The 19,005-nt window shown below is 43.1% G+C and overlaps 1 protein-coding gene across 5 annotated transcripts in view; it reads right to left on the bottom strand.

The window, feature by feature from the left end:
- The window catches only part of Ubr5 (ubiquitin protein ligase E3 component n-recognin 5), a 128,539-nt gene that overhangs the window by 21,709 nt on the left and 87,825 nt on the right, over window positions 1-19,005 (bottom strand). For 3 of the 5 annotated variants that reach the window (XM_023702299.1, XM_023702301.1, XM_023702300.1), the window contains exons 27-47: window positions 18,090-18,238; window positions 17,131-17,222; window positions 15,495-15,641; window positions 15,287-15,405; window positions 15,064-15,190; window positions 14,815-14,944; window positions 13,413-13,573; window positions 13,059-13,298; window positions 10,940-11,063; window positions 10,302-10,413; window positions 9,599-9,730; window positions 9,063-9,320; window positions 8,419-8,687; window positions 8,038-8,249; window positions 5,966-6,196; window positions 5,428-5,501; window positions 3,676-3,848; window positions 3,470-3,583; window positions 2,196-2,416; window positions 885-1,005; window positions 696-800 (exon numbers count right to left, since the gene is read on the bottom strand). In XM_023702299.1, the coding sequence (XP_023558067.1) occupies window positions 696-800; window positions 885-1,005; window positions 2,196-2,416; window positions 3,470-3,583; window positions 3,676-3,848; window positions 5,428-5,501; window positions 5,966-6,196; window positions 8,038-8,249; window positions 8,419-8,687; window positions 9,063-9,320; window positions 9,599-9,730; window positions 10,302-10,413; window positions 10,940-11,063; window positions 13,059-13,298; window positions 13,413-13,573; window positions 14,815-14,944; window positions 15,064-15,190; window positions 15,287-15,405; window positions 15,495-15,641; window positions 17,131-17,222; window positions 18,090-18,238 (3,311 nt within the window). The remainder of the gene's footprint in view (window positions 1-695; window positions 801-884; window positions 1,006-2,195; window positions 2,417-3,469; window positions 3,584-3,675; window positions 3,849-5,427; window positions 5,502-5,965; window positions 6,197-8,037; window positions 8,250-8,418; window positions 8,688-9,062; window positions 9,321-9,598; window positions 9,731-10,301; window positions 10,414-10,939; window positions 11,064-13,058; window positions 13,299-13,412; window positions 13,574-14,814; window positions 14,945-15,063; window positions 15,191-15,286; window positions 15,406-15,494; window positions 15,642-17,130; window positions 17,223-18,089; window positions 18,239-19,005) is intronic. The other 2 variants (XM_004642258.3, XM_004642259.3) reach the window with 1 other exon arrangement.

Here is a 19,005-nt window from a genome sequence, read left to right as displayed (position 1 = left end):
GTTGGTGCCAGTGTTGATGCTGCAATTTTAAGACTGTTGTTTGTGTACTGTGGGATAAGAACAGGTAAGTAATTTTATCAATGTTGTTGAGAAGTTAGATCTTCACTTTGGATGATATAGAATTAAGATCTAAGCAATGAAAATAACAAAACCACCTTGTCGTCCTACTGAATTGGGATGATTTTTCTTCCTTTTTCTTAATAGTGGGGCATGGGGTAAGGAAGATTCACTTCCTACCCACTAAAAAGACTTAGGAACAATGATTGCCCAGTACCAATGTGAAACCCTAGAATCTGTATCACAACCTCAAAATCTTATTTCCTATAAAGAGCACTCAGAGCTCCTTCAGAAAATGGCTAATATATAAGGTCTGTGACAGAAAATGCACACGAAACAGATGGGACAGTGAGGAAGAACACAACTGGGATGCAAAACAGCCAAACAAGGGCCCGTCTGCACAGCTGTGAGAATATCTCCAAGGACAAATACATCAAACTATTTACATCCTTGGGAGGATAATGAAAATTTTTAAAACTTAAAGGTCTTGGGTTATCTCTAGAGGATAGTGGGGAGCCAACTGTCAGAGAAAATTACTATTCTAAATTTGGTGATTATCTGCAAGATCTAGTTATTCTGCATTTTTTAAATTTACATAAATTATATATTATAGGTACAATATAAGAAAATCTAAATACCTTTACCTCTAGTGATAAATCTCTTGACTGCTGGTTTCTCAGTTTTTCCATTTCTCTACGGAATTTTGATTCTTTTACCTCAAAACCACCCAATTCGGTTAGGATCTTTAAAAAAATGCATGACAGGATTATTCTGTGAAATATGTTCTTATCAGGCAAAATAGAATTCAAAGTGCACAAAATACATACTGATCCAGGTTCTGCTCCAACATCTTCCATGAACACTCTGCCAAACAATTCTAAAGAAAGGCGCCAGCGTCCCAGCAGCATGTCATGGGAAATAACCATGCCCATGAAGCTACACTGTGGCCTGGAACACAACGGAGGGGAAGGGGAAGAACTCAGCCAATTCCCACAACTCGCCAGCTAGCTCAATGATAGTACTTCGGCTCCTCTATATTATTCTGACATCGTAAGTATTTTAAACCACACTCTTGTATTTCCATAATTACTTTGCCCTTGTGTTCTCTAGGCCAACCTGCACTTAGAGGACAGAGTCCCCCTCTACCACCAACTTCCACAGTGAATCAGAATTGCTTTGTTAAATACAACCAGATCAGTGATGCTCAACTCAAACTGAATGTAGAGAAGACGCAGCCTACAGCCTCCATTTTATGCTTACATTAATGTCATTTACTTCCTTATTGCTCAGAACTGAAGGATATTTTTCCTTCTGGTTCCTCTAGAACAGTAAAGTTCATCTTGAGTTTCTCCCCTTTACAGCATTTCATTTTCATCCCCGAAGCCAATGCTCTCCCTGAGCCCCTTTCCTCACGGGTTAGCTGCAGCTAGGAGTTGATTTCTAACTCGTTGCCCATCTCTAACTCTCTTCTCCAGTCTGTTTCTGTAATTCTGACATCTGGGCCAAGCCACGCTCCTCAAGGAAGACTGAGCCACCTATCTGCCCACAGCATCTCTTGCTCAGATGCCAAGCTCCCTAACTCCTGCCAAGGCCATGGACAGCGCCTACGCCTACAGCAGGTAGGAAGCTGCAGAAAGCAGTCAACAGATTTTCTTCTGAGGACCCAAGCCAAGCCAGAATACAACAGCTGGGTTAGGTTTAAAGTAAACTATGACTTGCCTCTTGCATTCTGAACTTGGAAAAAAAACAAAAGCCCACGTAAGGCTGAGTCACAAATCTAGAAATTCTATTCTCTCTATGCACATTTTTCCCTTTACTGAGCTGCTGGTAACAAGTCTATAATTGCCAAGTTGACATGGAAATGTATTTTAACTCAGTATAAAGCCATAAAACCACAAAATCTTACAGTTGCTTCAAAAAGTAAAAAAAAAAAAAAAAAGCCAAGCAATAACAAAAAAAAATCACAAATGTCCCAATCCAAAAAACTCACTTTAAGTATCTGACTAGCAAATAACAGAAATTATGACATTTATATACAAATAAATTTACAAAGTATAAACTATCAAATAAAATTCTTCCAAGAATTGCAATGGCTACAAAGGGTGCAACCCTAGGCAACTCCTGTCCCTCCCAGCTACCTGAAGGATGTGAGTGGCGGCCCCTCGCTCTCAGTGAGGCCGATCTCTGCCAGTAAGCTGCTCTTCAGTTGTGCGGCCAGGTCGTGAGCAGACGGCCCTGGCTTCGTGCTCTCCACTTCTTCTGCCAGCACAGTCTGTCCTTCCCCTTCTTTTTTTTGCCAATTTTGCATATTCATTACATTTTTCAGATTGGCAGCATATGACATTTTAGTTGGAAGAACCTATGAATTGTTTTGTTTAAAAGTTACACATTAAGAAAAAAAAATTGTTTACACTTTTTTAGTTTAGTAATTACTGAAATCACATAGAAGTTAATTTTCTTATCCTTTCAAGAGCTTCCCAGGGAAGATGCCACCCTGTCTCTCTGGCTGGCCACTAAGTCAGCATACTTGCAGGGCTAAGGGGCTCTTCGTGATGCTTGTGTGCCTAGGACTTCCACGCATATTCAGGATTTGGGGTACTGTATTTTCCTTTATCACTTAGGTAATTTAAAAATACTGTTCAGCTACATTTCTTCTACAGCTGCTTTTTCAAACATACGACTACTCTTCCGGGAGGAAGAGTACAATTTAGACATTCATCAGCCCACCTCTGAAAACCAGATCTTCCCTCCCTCCACACAGCCTGCAGCATGCCCACAGATGTCCCATGTGCCGCTCATTTATAATTGCAATTTCTTACCCATCAACTCAACATAATAATGCTTTTTCTACCCAACATGGTTCTGAAGGCCGAGACAGTGCCCAGGGTACGGAATGAATAAATGGTAAGTATCAATATGAACAGCATCTTATTTATCTACACTTTTGAAACTACTGCAGAATGAGATTTGTAATATATTTATCTACATTTATTTTTTGTTAGAATCGGGGATTGAACTCAGGCCCTTGTGCTTGCCAGCCAAGTGCTTATTCTAGTGAGCCATCTCCCCGGCCTCTTTATCTACATTTTTGATATAAATTTAGGAAGTCAGAGAAAACTGTGAGCTAAAATTAAATATGTTTATATCTATGCCAGTATTGATTTATCTGAAATTTTAAATTTCAGTATATAACAATCAACTATGAAACAGACCAAGCACATACTGAAGCTATTTTATGGATAGTGATCAGACAGCAACTTAAAGACAAGCAGTGGAACCCATCAGATTATAAGGAATTTGACACTTCTATTATTTGGGAAAATAAAATATTAAGAATTAACGCATTTCTAAAAGCCTAGATGCTGACATAAGCATTCATGAACAGCTGCTGCGCTGCACAATTTACTCTCACCTCCAGACAGTTTCTGTCCACTGTGACATCCAGTAAGCGTTTCCCACTGCTGCCCGAGGACGAGTAGAGACCCTGACTTGGACGGCCGAAGAGATCCTCCTTTCGGGCATTTGGCTGAAATTGGAGCAGATATGCTCTAGTTACATTGAATACCAGAGAGAAGTCAGTCAGAAAGAAACTGGAAACTCAAATTTCGGTTAATTCACCTGCAGCAGATGGGGCTGATCAGCCAAGGGGATGGCTTCGGCCAGAGGCACTTCGAAGGGGTTTGGGGGGATGCACCCCAGGAACGTCATGGAGTCTGAACGTCGGAAAAACGGGTGGTTTTGTCCAGTTTCTGCAGGAAGAGAGTCATCATCCTTATCATTCAAAGCAGCACCTAAATACAAAAGGATTAAGTATTTTAATTATTAGGAAAAGGTAACAATATCAAGGCAGCAAGTTAAAATGGTTATGATGGTAAAGTTCATGTCTCTTAAAAAATAAGTAACTTTAAGAATTACCAGCAGCAAGTGCCATTTCATTCTGCACTGGACAGTCTCTCCTGTCTTTATCTTCAGCAGTAGTGACAAACCTTTCAGAGTTGTCCATATAAACAGCCGGCTGTGGCCTACATACCACAGATCCAGAGACTCAAACCCAATTCCTGATCTACTTAAGACTCTGAGGAGATACCAGTCAGCAGCGAGATGGGCGCTTACTCTGGTGAGGCAGACGGGATGCTGGCACCTCAAGGGTGCCCACAGGGAGTCAGGAAGCACTGCCATGCCTTGCCAGAAGAAAACATCGCCAATGCCCAGGATGCTGGGAGCATGGCACTGAGTGAGGGCAGATACTCAGAAGTCAGCTCAGCTGTCTGGCATTGGGCTATTTTTTTTTTTTTTTAAACAAACAGTCTCATGATGTATCCCAGGCTGGCCTCGAAATTACAGTGATCCTCCTGCCTCAGCCTCCCCCAGTACTAGAGGTACAGGCATACACAACGATGCTCAGTCCCTTGACTAAAGTACTAGTTAAGAATAAGAAGCAAAAGAATGGAATATTTTATTTAGTCACACTTTAAATCTTTTAACTCCCAACTAAAATAATAAAAAGACATTCTCTCTCCCAATTTTGTGACATTAAAACTTTTGGAGAAAAAGAAACTCATTTTTTTTTTTTTTTTTTTTGCAGAACCGGGGATTGAAGTCAGGCCCTTGCGCTTGCCAGGGAAGCGCTTATTCCACTGAGCCATCTCCCCGGCCCTCATTTTATTTTTATTTTGCATTATTAGGAATTGAACTCAGGCCCTGAGCTAAATACTAGACAAGTGATTTGCTACTGAGCTACATCCTTAAGCCCTCAAACATTCTTCAGTTTGCTGTTAAAAGAGTTTTGATATTCAGTAGCTATTTATTTATTTATTTATTTATTTATTTTAAAGTTTTGAGACAGGGACTCACTACATAGTCGTGGCTGGACTTAAACTCACTATGTAGCCCAGTCTGGCCTGGAACTTGCAAAGATAGTCCTGCCTCAGCCTCCCAAGTGCTAGGATTCCAGGTGGGCACCACCATGCCTAGCCTTCAGGAGTTATTTACATTTTCTTGACTAAATAATGTGCATCAAATATTAAGAAAGGCTTTCTTAGGACACTGTTTACTAGTAACTACATACTTGAGTTAAGCAGTAAAGGTAAACATAAAACTAGGAAATACAAAAAAAGGAAAATAGCAGGAAGACACAATGGAAAAGAAATACTGACTGGGACATGCACAAGCATCTCTTGAGTTAATTCTTAATTATAAAACATAATGCAAGGATGTCCAAGGAGAAATGAGCAGAAAAGGTAAGACAGACATAGTAAAGAAAAGAGAAATTCCCAGACAGCAAATAATGAAGCTTGAAAGCATGAAGGGAACTGCTGCACCAGCATTTCCTTGAACTAGAACTAGATTAGCAGATTTCTGAGCACTAACTTTGATTGGTGTCATCATCATTTTCGTGCTCCGAATCTTCGTTATCAATGCCCAGTTCCAAAAGTTCTCGCGTCCTTTAAAAAGACAATTGAGGCATTTTAATGAAACATCTGTGGTGTAGGAACAGAGGCAGGGAGGGGCAGCTAAAGCAGACAGCAGCAAAGCACACGGAGGGTCCAAGCCACCACTTGCACTGCGGTATGGCTGGTTCCAACTCTGGGGAGCTGCCTTGTGCATTACAGAAACAAATGGGCTCAACAGGAGCAAAGAACAATCCCCCAAAAGCAGTGGGTAACGTCTAACCTTGCACAGAAAGTGCTTAAGCTGGGCAATGTCAAGTCTGAAGTGAATTCTGTGGGAGGGAGGAGTTAGGACAGAGAGGGGCCAGGCAGACCCACGCGGCTCCCTGCACGGCGTCCCTGAACTGTTCTGCCTCTGCCACACTGCTCCTGATCTGCAAGCTGACAGTTTACTAATGCAGCCGCCCACACGACGCAAGTCCTCCTCAAAGCCACTCAAGACAAGAAAGGATGAGCACCTCTTGCGCTCCAGCTGTGGGGCGTCCAGGGTTGTCTGCTGGTTCATTGCTTTAATCCAATATATAAGGGCTTGGAACACATAGGCCACGTGCTTCAGCGAGCAGACATCCAGAACTGGAAGGACGTCAGAATGCTCATCATTATGAGACCGCATTAAAGAAAGAGCATAATTTAGGAAATCTCCTCGAGCCGACATCATTCCCTGACGGGCACTTAGCAATGTGGCACGTCTGTAAAAAAAGAGAAACAGGGAAAAAAGTTCACAGAATGGCACAAATGTGAAATGACTTCTAACATAAACAGGCAAAATGTGGAATTGGAATATTCCCAAATGCCTACCAAGCCTATGGCTCTGCTTTAGAAACAGAACCACTGCGCATGATTTACGTTTCTCCACTGTTGTGGCAGGAAAGAAATTCTAGGAAGCTTTGGAAAGGTAGAATGAACTCATCCCCTAAAGATAGTGTTTCTGTCCACCAAAATCACTGTAGCTTGCGCTACCACCATATTTTCAGCAGATTTGGTAGCAAACAAGAACCTACCTTCCAACTTTCCAACCTTCCAACCTTCCTAGCCAACCTACCTTTCTCTTTTAATTCCTTCCTTCCTTCCTTCCTACCTACAATATACTTGGCAATTGAATCCATGCCTTCACACACACCCTATCACTGAGCTACACTACAATATTTTGAGGCAGATCTTGCTAAACTGTCCAGACTGGGCTCAAACTAGTGATCCTCATGCCTCAGTCCCACAGGCAGCTGGGATCACAGGTGTGTACCACCAGGACCTGCTAGAATTTACATTTCTAACAAACTCCTAGGAAAGGCTGATGTTGCTATCCTAGGAATCACACTTTTAGGACCACTGCCTAAAAATGAAACAAAAGCACACTCAAACGAAAACAAAGATAAATGGAACTTTACCTAATCAACTATTGTACTTCAGAGGATACCATCAAAAAAATAAAAGATAACTTGGACAAAACTTCTGCAAATCATACATTTGATGAGACTTGCATCCAGAATATTAAGTCATAATTTAATATCCAAAAAAGTCAATTAAAAACCAGTAGATGTCAGGAGTGGTGGCTCACACTTTCCATCCCAGAACTTGGGAGACTGAGGCAGGAGGATCACTGAGAGGTTGAGCCCAGCTTGAGCTTCACAATAAGTGCAAGGCCAGCCTGCACTACATAATCTTAAAAAAAAAAATCCTGGAAAACTAATAAGAGGAGAAGATCTAAATAGGTGTTCCTTCCCATGGCCAATTACCACAGGAGATGATGATCAATATCATCAGCCATTAAGCAAATAGAAGTTAAAACCATAAGGAGAAACTACATCTTACTCCAATGGCTGCACTCCAAAAGCTTGGCTGCAGGTGGGGTAAGCTCGTGGAGACTGAAGCTCAACAACATGCTACTCTGAAAACTTTCAGAAAAGTCTGGCAGCTTCTCACAATGTCCACCTTGACTGCTCCCACTGCAGCAGCTCTATAGTGAGGGGACCCACATGAGAGCTGAGCGCACAGGACCAGACACAGAGCTGTACACCAAGGTGTGGCACACATGGCACCCCACACACGTCTGCAGAGAGGTGAGCACAGTGCAAACAGTCACCGTGCTGGTGGGAGAGTAAAATATGGCGCACCCATGAACCATCAAGAAATAAAAAGGAATGAAACTAGTGCTTCATGAAAAACAAAGGGAAACTGTAAGACTTACTGGGAGTGGTGATACACAACTCTCCTACCAGCATTCTGGAAACCTGGGTCAGAAAAGCTGCAAGTTCGAGCTCAAATGGGCAACTCAGGTGACCCTGTCTCAGATTATTTTTAAAAGGGTTGGTGATGTAGCTCAGTTTTTCAAATCAGCTGAGTACCAAAGTATAACTGATTTATTTTGCTTCAAATGCACAACAGTTTTTAAAACGAAGTGCAAAGCATTTATTTCCTTTCTTCCTTCCAAACTCAACAGGCCGAGGTTGAACATACTAGCAATAAAAAAGCTCTGACTTTCACAGACAGAAGGACTCTGTCTCCACACAGAAACAGAAGAAGACTTTCGTACCGTCTGCCCTCAAGGGTTCGCAAACTAGCTTCCTCCCGTGCAGTCATCCTCTCTCTTCGCGCTGAGTTCTGAGAAGCGTGAAGAGGGTGATTTGGATGTCCCGGATCACCAGCAGATGCTAATGCAGAACCATAACGTAATTGAGCTTCAGTAGAATCCATAATACTGACCATCCAGTTCCAAGTGGGAATAAGCTTTTCTTCTACATAGTTCTATGAAGACCAAACTAAAATAGTTAAAACTATCCAGGTAGAGCTGGATGTGATATAGTAGTAGCATGTCAACATTTAAACATTTGTGATATTTAGTTCCATTACACTGGAATTGTCAAATGCATAGCCAAACCCAGATGTGAGGTGTAACTTTTCCATGGCTCCATACCTGCAGGTTCACTGCATCCTGGTAGGTCAGCTTCACGGCGGCAGGGATCTGTGAGTACACGAGGTGATTGTACTTGGGGATGAGGCCCATGAGGTCTGAGATCTGTCGGATGACGATGCTATAGGCCCTGGCTAAGCTGCTCGCAGAGGTCAAATAGCTGCTGGCATTGCTGGCTTCCAAAGCGGCTGCCGCTGCAGCAGCACTCGTGCTGATGGTCCCACTGCGGCGCAAGTTGGAAGGGTCAATATAGATCAGCCCTGCTGAACTCGCTGTAAGGAAAAGGACAGTTACAGTGAGCTAACAGCAGTTGCCACTCACGTCACTGTGGAACTATATATACTCAGAAAATATAAGTAGTCGTTTTCAGAGATCCTGCACACTGCTCATTTGGAAAGGGGCACATGAAGGGAGGCAAAAATGAACAGCACGCTCCCACTGTGGAGTAGGGAAAGTGGCCAGCTCGTGAAATGTGGGTGGCTTTCATTCTATCTGGGGGAGGTAGGAGGAAGGAGAGTGGGTGGGCACGGCACCATGGCCACCATGCAGGACTGCAGACATTTCACTTCTCAGGTGAACCTCAACATGAAAACACTGTGTGTAGACATCAGGCCACCTAATCTCCCACAGAGAGAGCGTGGGCTTGCCTGCGGGCGTGGAGGTACTGGACGGGGCCGCGCTGGCTGCGCGCTGATGCTGCGTGTTGCGCACAGCCCACTGCATGGAGCGCGGCGCCTGTGCAGCCCCACTGGCATGGGAGCTGCTCGTAGTCCTTTCCAGCGGCTCATCCAGCATGAAGGTCTCCTGCTCTATGTCGTCGCTCTGGCTACTGCTGCTGTCGGAGTCGCTTGAATCATTGGACTGAGAGTCATCTTCAGAAAAAAAGGCAGGAACGCTGCTTGCTCCTAAATTTTAATTTTTAAAACCAAAAACACTTTAAGACTGCTGACAATGAAAATATAATGCTAAGTTGTACACAACAGTCTAAGAAACCACCATTAAAATAATTTAACTAAAAAAGAACACCAAAATGATTTTTTTTTAAAAAATCATCATTTGTATACAGAAAAGCTGGAGATGGGCTCATATGATTTTGCCGAATGTTATAACACCCTCGAGCACATCACACTAGGTGTCAGCGGACTCACACTGAGCCTGGAAGCAGCCAGGTGAACCAACACACCTGCCTCAGAGCCCGCAGTCGCTGCAGTAACCACACTTCTGCGCCCACTTGCATTGTCTTGGTTGCTATGGTTGCTTTCACTGTCACTCTCTGTTTCTGCTGCTGCTAACAGATCAAGCTCCATGTCGCTCCCTGGAAAACACATGAAACAGTAAGAGAAAGGCACTGTTCCACCTGTGCCTGGCAGGGGCACGCCCAAGGAAGGGCTGCTGCACTAAGGGCAGGCGGCGCTCCTCAGGAAGACATGGAGCACTCAGCGGCCAGTGGGCTAAAGTGTACACACACACACACACACACACACACCCCTGCACAGCCCTGGTGTCTGCCAGAGACGTGGCCAGTGAACAGCGCGCACCGCAGGCTGACCTGCTTTGGCTCCACTTCCTAGAGGAGGTTTCCCAAACAGAAGTTAAAAGGGACTACTCTGAGTATTTCACGATAATGTGTCAAAATATGTGAACTTATAATAAATCACATACTTGATGTCTCTCTCACACCTCTGAGAGTGCGAGGAGCACTGACAGTAAAAACAGATCAGAAGCATCCAGGCACGATTACAGAGCTTAGTCCCCTCTTCTCTAACTGCCAAACATCTCCTCACTCCTTATAACATTACAGTTGCAGAAGGTCAAGCGCAAGCTCCTCGAGCAAAGGCACTGGCCAGCAGCCGGGAGGCGCACGGGTAGGCGCTCGCAAGGCATACCGTCTTCATCGTGCTCATCGTGCTGGCCCTCGGCCTCGGCGTTCTCCTCGCCATGCTCCTCCTGCTCCTCATGGTGATCCTCTTCTCCAGCCACACCCTCCACCACCTCCACCTAAAGCCAGTCAGAGGGGAGACAGGCAGAGCACACAGAAACTTCGTCTTCCCAGGCTCTCACACTGGGAGGCCAACGCAAAGCACCCCACTGGAGGGGAGTGTAAGTCAGGCAGTGTGCAGTCCAGAAAGCAAAACTACTACCAACGCATCTCACAGTTCATGAGTTCATGATTATCTTCCATAGAAAGAATTGTATAAAAGCAGAGTATAAAAATTGCTCTGGGGGGTAGAAAGAGGTTTTTATATATGTCAATGTTATGGATACACTGAATAAAACTACATTCTTTTTCCAACACTGAGAAAATCTTTAGTCACGGCTCTTATAAGTAAACAGGTCCAATTTCCTAATATCCAAGAAATCAAGGATTAAAATGATTTAATGCACATGACTCCAACTGAGAACATATAACTAAAGGCTAGAGACTGGATGCGAATGTGCGCAGGAGCTCAGGGGCTACGCCCCCTCCTCAGAAGAGTGACCTCCCCCCATTTTCATCCACCACAACTCAATCAATTCAAACCACCTCTTCCACATCTGCGGAAACGATGTCGTCCTGCTCCTCGTCCCGGCCCCTGACCGGCTGTGACTGGCTTATGCGCCGCTGCTGTGGGTTCCGGATGATGTAGGATGACTGGGACTGGCTGGAGCTGCAAGGAAGCAAGGCTCTGAGTGCAGCTGTGCGCATGCGCCACACACCTGGACGCTGCCAGGGCGCAGGGAGCTCATTGACCATGCATAGGCGTGGGCTGAGAGGCCACCTGATATTTCCGGGAAGTGGACATTCATCTACAGTTCATCAGAAAACACAAACTCAAAAGAAATGACTTTATCAGAGACTTAACCTGTAATTCCAATTACTTTTACTGAGTCAGTCATTGCACAGCTGTGTTGCTAGACATCTGTACATGTCTTGTATAGGAAAAGTCTACGGAGAAAGATACTTTCTTTTCCACTGGAAATCCTCAGCTTCTCTAAAGGCTCAGATGGAAATACACATCTATTCAGAGAAGTGCACTTATTATAGACAGGTCTATTTTTTTAAGAAACCCAACACCATTTCTACTTTGCACCAACTTAATAACCAATCAGTTGCTGACGTGTAAGAAAAAATAACACTTCAAAGGTATTATTTTAAAATAGGATAATAACTAAAACAGGGCTAGGGGATGGCAAAAGTTTCACTTCCCCCAAAACCTGATCTGGAAATAGTGGAAGACAGATGCCTCTCTCATAACAGAAGGAGAGAACGAAAGAAAAAACCACTTTAAATGCAGGCTGGGGACCTGCAGAATATACTCAGTAACCAAGGACCAACCTTTATTTAGAAATGAAGGAAAGGGCTACAAGGTGCAAGTTAAAAGACTGTAAGTGGTCATACTACTAATGTCCTCTCCTCCCCTCAGTTTTCTGAGGATCAAAGCAGTTGTCCTAGGAGCCACTCAAATAAACAGACAAGTGGCCTCCACCTCTTAGCACTGGAACTTCAAGTGACTAAGAAAAGCGAACACGAGTAACAAATGACGAAGAGGCTGAGAGGAGCCCGGAGTGCAGAGGATGCTGCCAAGCACTAAGTACATGGCACTATCCTATTTCTTTTATTTTTCTGGGTAGTACTGGGGATTAACCCCAGGCCTGCATGTGGAACTACAAACCCAGGCGTCTTAAAAATTTTGTTGTTTTTAGAAGTGTCTTGCTAAATTGTCCTGGCTGGGCTTGAACTTGCAATCCTCATGTCTGAGCTTCCAGAGTGCCACCACTCCTAGACTCCAAAGACTCCTACAGATTCTTCAGCTAAAGGGCTTCAGTATAAGAGGACTTATGCATGGCAATAGTGGTACAAAGCACTGCACGCCGTGGATCTGCAAATGATTCTTCTGGGGTGATGTAACAGGCTGTCCCAAAGGCTGGGAACACAGCTCAGTGGCAGAGCATGAGGTCTTGCACTCAAACCTGACAACTGCCATCACCAAAACAAACACAAAAGAAACCAACAGGGCCAGGGAGACAGCTCAGCAGCCTAAGTGCCTGCCTGGCAATGGCAAACACAAGGCCCAGAGTTCAGTTCCTGGTATCACCGCAGAGGGAAAGGGAGGGGAGGGGAAGAAAGGGGACCAACAAATATGGAGCATTCTGCTCTTTCTTTACATTATATAGCAAGTAGCCCCTAGCCCAAACATAGAACAGAGAAAGTTACAGGACTTCTCAATTGGGTCTTAGAGCAGGCTAATCTAAAAAGAAGAACCTGGGTGAAAGTGCATGCCTAGAATCCCAGCGCTCAGGAGGCTGAGGCAGGAAGACAGTTGGGAGTTCCAGCCCAGCCTGTGCTACTAGCGAGCTCAAGGTCAGCCAGGGCTACACAGCACAACCTTGCCTCAATAAACAAACATTAAAGGTTTAAAAAAAAAAAAAAATCTAAAGTAAACTTACCAAACTACTTTATCAGAATAAATACTGCTTTTCCAACACAAACCACAAGACATACCTACTAACTTTAGATGTATACACACGTATAATCTTAAAAGTGTCTTCACATGTGTCAAATTATAATTCTCTCATGTGTTATTCAAATGATGAGGCACACTACCCAAGTGCTTATGTATTCCCAGAGGAGAGCAAGCCAGCCTCTGCTGCACGGGGGTTACCTGCTGGACTGGTCAGGGGATGGGCGTGGTGGCAATGGTTCCACTGAGAACAGCTCTTCACTCCCCTGCATAGCGTCTATGCTGGTGCTGGCCAGAGTGAAGGGCGCCGTGGGCCTGGCAATCCCCATCCTGACAGGAACAATGAGTGACTCAGCCACATTGCACAACTCTTCTACGGCATAAGGCAGCAGTGCCTGGAACACACGCTTGCATTTTCCAATGGGCTGCGGAATAAAGTTGCTAGAGAAAAAAGGAAAGATGGGAATCTTATGGGTCTCTGCACAGACCTATGTTTTAACTATCACAAAAATGTGTGCAAAATGATAGCCAAGATTAAAAAAAAGGATGTCTCACTTTTTCTTTTTGGAAGAAGCCATTTCCACACTAAGAATGACAAACACTCTTGCCACTGAGCGTAGAAACCTCATGGTCACAGCAATAGCTTCTTCTCGACGTCCAGGTGTGTATTTATTTTGGAGTTCTTTCACTAAGGTACCGAGTAGAGTATCTAAAAGCTTTAAAAAATTGTAATCATTCTGTTAATGTTAAGATACTTTCCTAATATGTTTAGACATGCTTGAAGTAAAAAGCCCTCACAGATTTCCAGTATTAACATTTCATGAAAGGGCTGAGGATATAGCTCAGCAGCATAAACACCTGCCTGGCAAATCTGAGGTCCCAAATTCAGCCCAGCACTGGGAAAAAAAAAAAAAAAAAAAAAAAAAAACAGGTATGGTGGCATACGCCTATAATCTCAGTGCTGGGGAGGCTGACACAAGGAGATCACTACAAATCTGAGCTAGTAGCGAGACCATGTACCAAATAAGTAAAATATTAAAAATAAAATAGCATTTCATGACAAAAACCACAAAATAAACTTAAGGCAAATGACTTATATGACACACCTACTACTATGCTTACCATATAGTGGGCCCCAAATGTATGGTTTCCTATTTTTGGCCCATTCTACTTTTTTATGTCAATGCATATTTAGAAAAGCAATACCAAGTATGTCAGATTAGAAGAGTATATGTCATAACTATGAGGTACTCCCCAAAACAGCAAAGTAGATCCAAATATTTATATTACTATTCATACTACCTCCTTCTTCAATGAACAATCCCTTTCTAGTTTCTGTTCCATGCACGGTTTATCACATAGATATTAATGATAAAGAAAATCCAGTTTTTCACCTTTATTTTTAAATTGTTACCTTCCATTCAGTAACCAGTTTAGCTACAATTTGATTCAGTATTTTATATCACTCTGCCACACGACTTCATCTCTCTCATACTGTCAAATACTTCTAACAGGCTCCACAGGCAATGACGCTGCTAGAGCCCTGGACAATGACATGGTGTCTGCCTTCCTAGGAGAGACCCACTTATAGCGCCAGCCCACCAGGCCGGGGTACACTCGTTTCACCACAGTCTCATCAGAACTGACTCTTACGCTTTAAATTTAAGGAAAACGGGATAACTTTAAATAAAAATAAAAATTAAAAAAACAGCTTGCACTAGGTTACTAATGATTTTTGAATACTACTCCATACATAGATATACAGTTGGATTTTCAGGTATCTCAAGATTTTTATTTAGAATAAATGGGGCTTTTGCTCTAAAGCAAAAAATTTAAATCACCCCCAAGTTTCATTCTCTTCTATATACTATTCATTAGAGCTCATCATTACTAAGGACTTTGAATTTTATAACCACAGAACATCAAGAACTGCCTGATGCACATTCAGAAACCTTACCAAAATATCCGCTGTACACTTGACAATAAGGCAGTGGGTGAAGCAATCCAGCCGGATCGTGCCACTCTGCTGGTTGAGGTACACTTGCTCCTCTGGCAAGAGATGGCCTATCCTGCTGCTGGCACTCAGCCTATAGGGAAAGGTCAGTCAGACAGAGACAGATAGACAGACAGACAGGGTACACTATGAAAACCCACATCCATGTGGGAGATGTAGAAATCTAAAACTGTTTTTTTAGCAAGTACATACGGATCCTTATTCTCCTGTGAGCCAAACATAATCATGGATTTCAAGGCATTCCAGTCCTGCAGAACGCGCTCCAATGCAAGCTGCGCAAACCTGGGAGGCTCTAAATCATGATCAGGCATGTCTGAATCTTCATGAAGGAGAAAGGGGAGAAATAAAAGGGAAAAGGAGGTGAGATGAGGGGGAAGCTGCTGTCGCTTATTTGCAGGGGTGCTCAGCTGCTCACCTTCAGGGCTGGCGGTCTTGCGGTTTCGGTCCTCTCGGATGCGTGGCGGGCGATACTGGCAGTGTTCCACCGTCTGGCGCGCCACAGTCTGCACCAGGAACAGCAGCAGGTGTTCACCCCTGCAGAACAGCGCAGCTAGGGGTCAGGGAGCACTATGTGCACCGCCTGCTATCAACCATGCCAGTCCACAACCCAAAACCCCACTTGCCTACTGTTAGGCAGAGTGACCAGATTAGTAGCAGTGAGCAGGCGATACAGTAAATCAAGTCGAGCAGACTTTTGTCCCGCAATTAGAGTTTTGCATTTGCATTTCTCCCAACAATCACAATAAGCTGTTGGTGATGTCCGTTTGAGTCTAGAAAAAATTCACACAAAAGTACAATTACAGAAACTGTTTAAATACATGAAGATCTTTATCAACAGTATGAATGTACAACTCATTAGAACCATATGAAGGCCTTGCTAATTTTTAAGTGCAAAGTCAACTGCTAAAGCACACTTAACAGAAGACTACTCAGCGGTGGCATGCAGTCTAGCAAGCAACACGGGTCCCCGTGAGCAGCGGACCTAGTGAGCAGTCAGGCGCAGCACAGGCACTCCTGCACATGCGTGCTCCCGAAGTGCAGCCCACTCACACACCTATGACCTCAGAACCCTAAGGGGCAGCTGACCACTCAACCAAGACGACTGCAAACGCTAGCAGAGCAGGGACTGCCTAGGCAGCCTACCTCAGCACCCAGTCTTTGCACTCTTAATGAGCAGTAATAAGCACATTATCACTTTTAGATGCTTGAAGTAAGACAAAATTATGAGAAAAACTCTTTTTTTAACAGTTGGGTATAGCTGGGCATAGTGGTGCATACCTGTAATCCCCAGCCCTTGGAAGACTAATGCAGCAAGACCAGTGAGTTCAAGGCCAGCCTGAACTACATAGTGAGACCCTGTCCAACAAGAAAAAGAAAAAACTCTTGGGTGCAGTATCACACTCTCATAATCTCAGGGACCTGGGAGTCTTTGACAAGAGAATCCCACATTTGAGCATCTGGGGTAAGCTGGCAAGACACTCTCAAGTATTTAAAAATAAATTTAAAAAATTTAAGAATAAATAAATAGGGGCTTGGGAGATAGCGCAGCGGCTTAAGCGCCTGCCTGGCAAATGCAAGGTCCAGAGTTCGATCCCCAGTACCTCAAAAAAATAAAAAAATTAAAAATAAATAAATAAAGAGGCTAGGAATATAGTTCACCACACCTCAAAGGTTCAAATCCCAGTAAGTAGGGGTTTTGTGTGTGTGACAAAAACTGTAACTAAGCATCGATATGTAAGAATAAAAACTGTTACTTAGATTAAGGCAAAAGAGATGGTCTCTATAACCCACTTCTCTATTACCTATGACATCCCCAGATCTGTAGTCATATATGTATAACTTGGTAATAATACATGATAATACTAACAATGCAGATGTCAATGGTAAGGCATTTATTTGCTATGTCTGTGAAAAGTAACCAAACTAGTTGGTAATTCTATTGCTAGAAGATTTCTGCATTTAGTTTAAAACGTAATGTACAGTCCAAACATTCTCAATACCTATAGCAGTTTCCCTCTAATAAACCCAAGTACCTGAGATTTGGGCTACAGAACACAGACAAATCAGACTCTACTCAAGACACATGATCACACATTATCCACTTTTAATATGGCACCTATGTTAGTTAGAATGAGCCATGAGCATTGCATGCACGCTTTAAGCAAGGACCAACCAAAACATGACAGTATGGATTGCATTTTATAAAGCAGTAAGCCTACACAGTTTATAAAATTAAAAAAGAACTAGAGCTGTACTTACTTGCAGTCATGACCTTTATGACAAACCCTTGCACACTCTGTACAACAACACAGTGACTCCAGCAAACCGCAAGTTCGACACTCAAAAATATCCTAAAATTAAAGGAGTGTACTTTTAAAAGAATGGCTGTGTGCATATCTCATCTTACTAATTATTTGTGGTACTTCCCATCACAGTTCAACAACAGCAGAGTAACACTAATGCACTCTGGAAAATAAGGAGTTATAAAAGGATACAGTGAATATGCAATCTGCAGGATTATATAGCTAAAACTCAAATACTACCTATAGGACAAAAAATTATATCTTCCCCAAAAAAGCATAATTATAAGGATATGTATCAAAAGCTATAGATCAGATTATATAACCTACTAGAAACTTAAATTTTTCACAATGTGCCATATTTCATTTACTATTCAATTTTGGACTCAATTATTGAGTAATTAAATCAAAATTAATATTCTTTGGAAAGTTTTATAACTCACAGTAAAAGCAAGTATTGGACTTAAAATGCTTTTTGTGGGCCCGTCAGATAGCTCAGCGGACTAAAGGGCCTGCTTAGGCAGATGCAGTGGCCGGTGTTCAATCCCCAGTGTTCGGGGGCCAGCCCCGCCCCTGGGGCCCGCTGCCTGGGCGTGGTGAGAATCACTACGAGTCCAATCTGTATAATGAGACCTGTAGACTCTGTACTAAATACATTTTTTTTAATTTTAAATTTTTTTTTAAATGTTTTTTTGTTTTTGTTTGAAACAGGGTTTCACTATGTAGCCCAAGCTGGCCTTGAAGCCATCCTCCTGCCACAGCATCCCACATGCTGAGATTACAGGTATGTGCCACCATGGCCGGCTCCGATTTAAAATGTAAAACCTAAAACCTGTACCTCTAAGTGATAGTCCAAGGGAATGAAAAAAAAAAAAGCCTGAAGACAGCACACATAGCAGGAAATAGGCCAGAACCTACCTGGTTAATGTGCTCTGCTCCAGTCCAGGTAAAGCTGCAGGTGTCATTACAGCACAAGACATACAAAGGAGAGTCATCAGGGTTGGTGCCCGATGGGCACACCATCCCCATGAATACATCTTCCTCTTTGTCACTCGAGGACACTTCAGCTGAATAGATTAAGAACACAAGAGTTCATCTACCAGGACGGGACTTGATCACAGACATCAATTATTTTCTTCAAGTGGAATAAACTTTAACATACGCAATATAAATAAGAAACTACTACAGTAAACAAGAATGTATATACAGTTAACATAAACCCAGCTAGCTAATTACAACTATGATGACAACACAGACTTAGCCGTCAGAATCCTCAGTACTGTCAGACAGATAAAATCAAGTCTCAGTTCTAGTTAGCAAAGTAGAGATTATCTTGATCATTGATCTTTTAAGAAGACAACTAATTCAAGGGTTGGGTGTGGTTGAGGCAGGAAGCTGCCTAGGAGGCTGAGGCAGGAGGCTCACTTCAAGGCCAGCTTGGGCTACACACTGACTTCAAGGCCAGGCTGGACTCCACAGTGAAACCTGGTCTCAAAAAAACTAAAAACAAACCTATAAAAATTATCTTAAAGAAAAAAAGGTAACTAATCCTTTTTAAATATTGTATGGCAAGAATGCTTTCTATTAAACAAACATTCCAAGCCAAAAGTAACCACAATAAGGCATCTGCCTGTTACTTCTCTAAATCTTTACCTCCATCATCAACTAAACATGGCAGGTACTATCTTTACATATATTCCAGGGGGCCCAGCCCTAGCTCAGTTCTTTAAGTGGCAGCTTCCACAATGCTGGCAGCCTCAGTTTGCTGTAGTTCGATCCCCACAACACTCCAGCCATGCAAAAGTGCCCTGAAGGCATTCAAGGAGCAAAACAC

The sequence above is a fragment of the Octodon degus genome, unplaced genomic scaffold (assembly GCF_000260255.1).
Source record: "Octodon degus isolate 3935 unplaced genomic scaffold, OctDeg1.0 scaffold00148, whole genome shotgun sequence".
In the NCBI taxonomy this organism is placed as follows: Eukaryota; Metazoa; Chordata; class Mammalia; order Rodentia; family Octodontidae; genus Octodon; species Octodon degus.
This window is presented reverse-complemented; position numbering and strand designations above follow the sequence as displayed.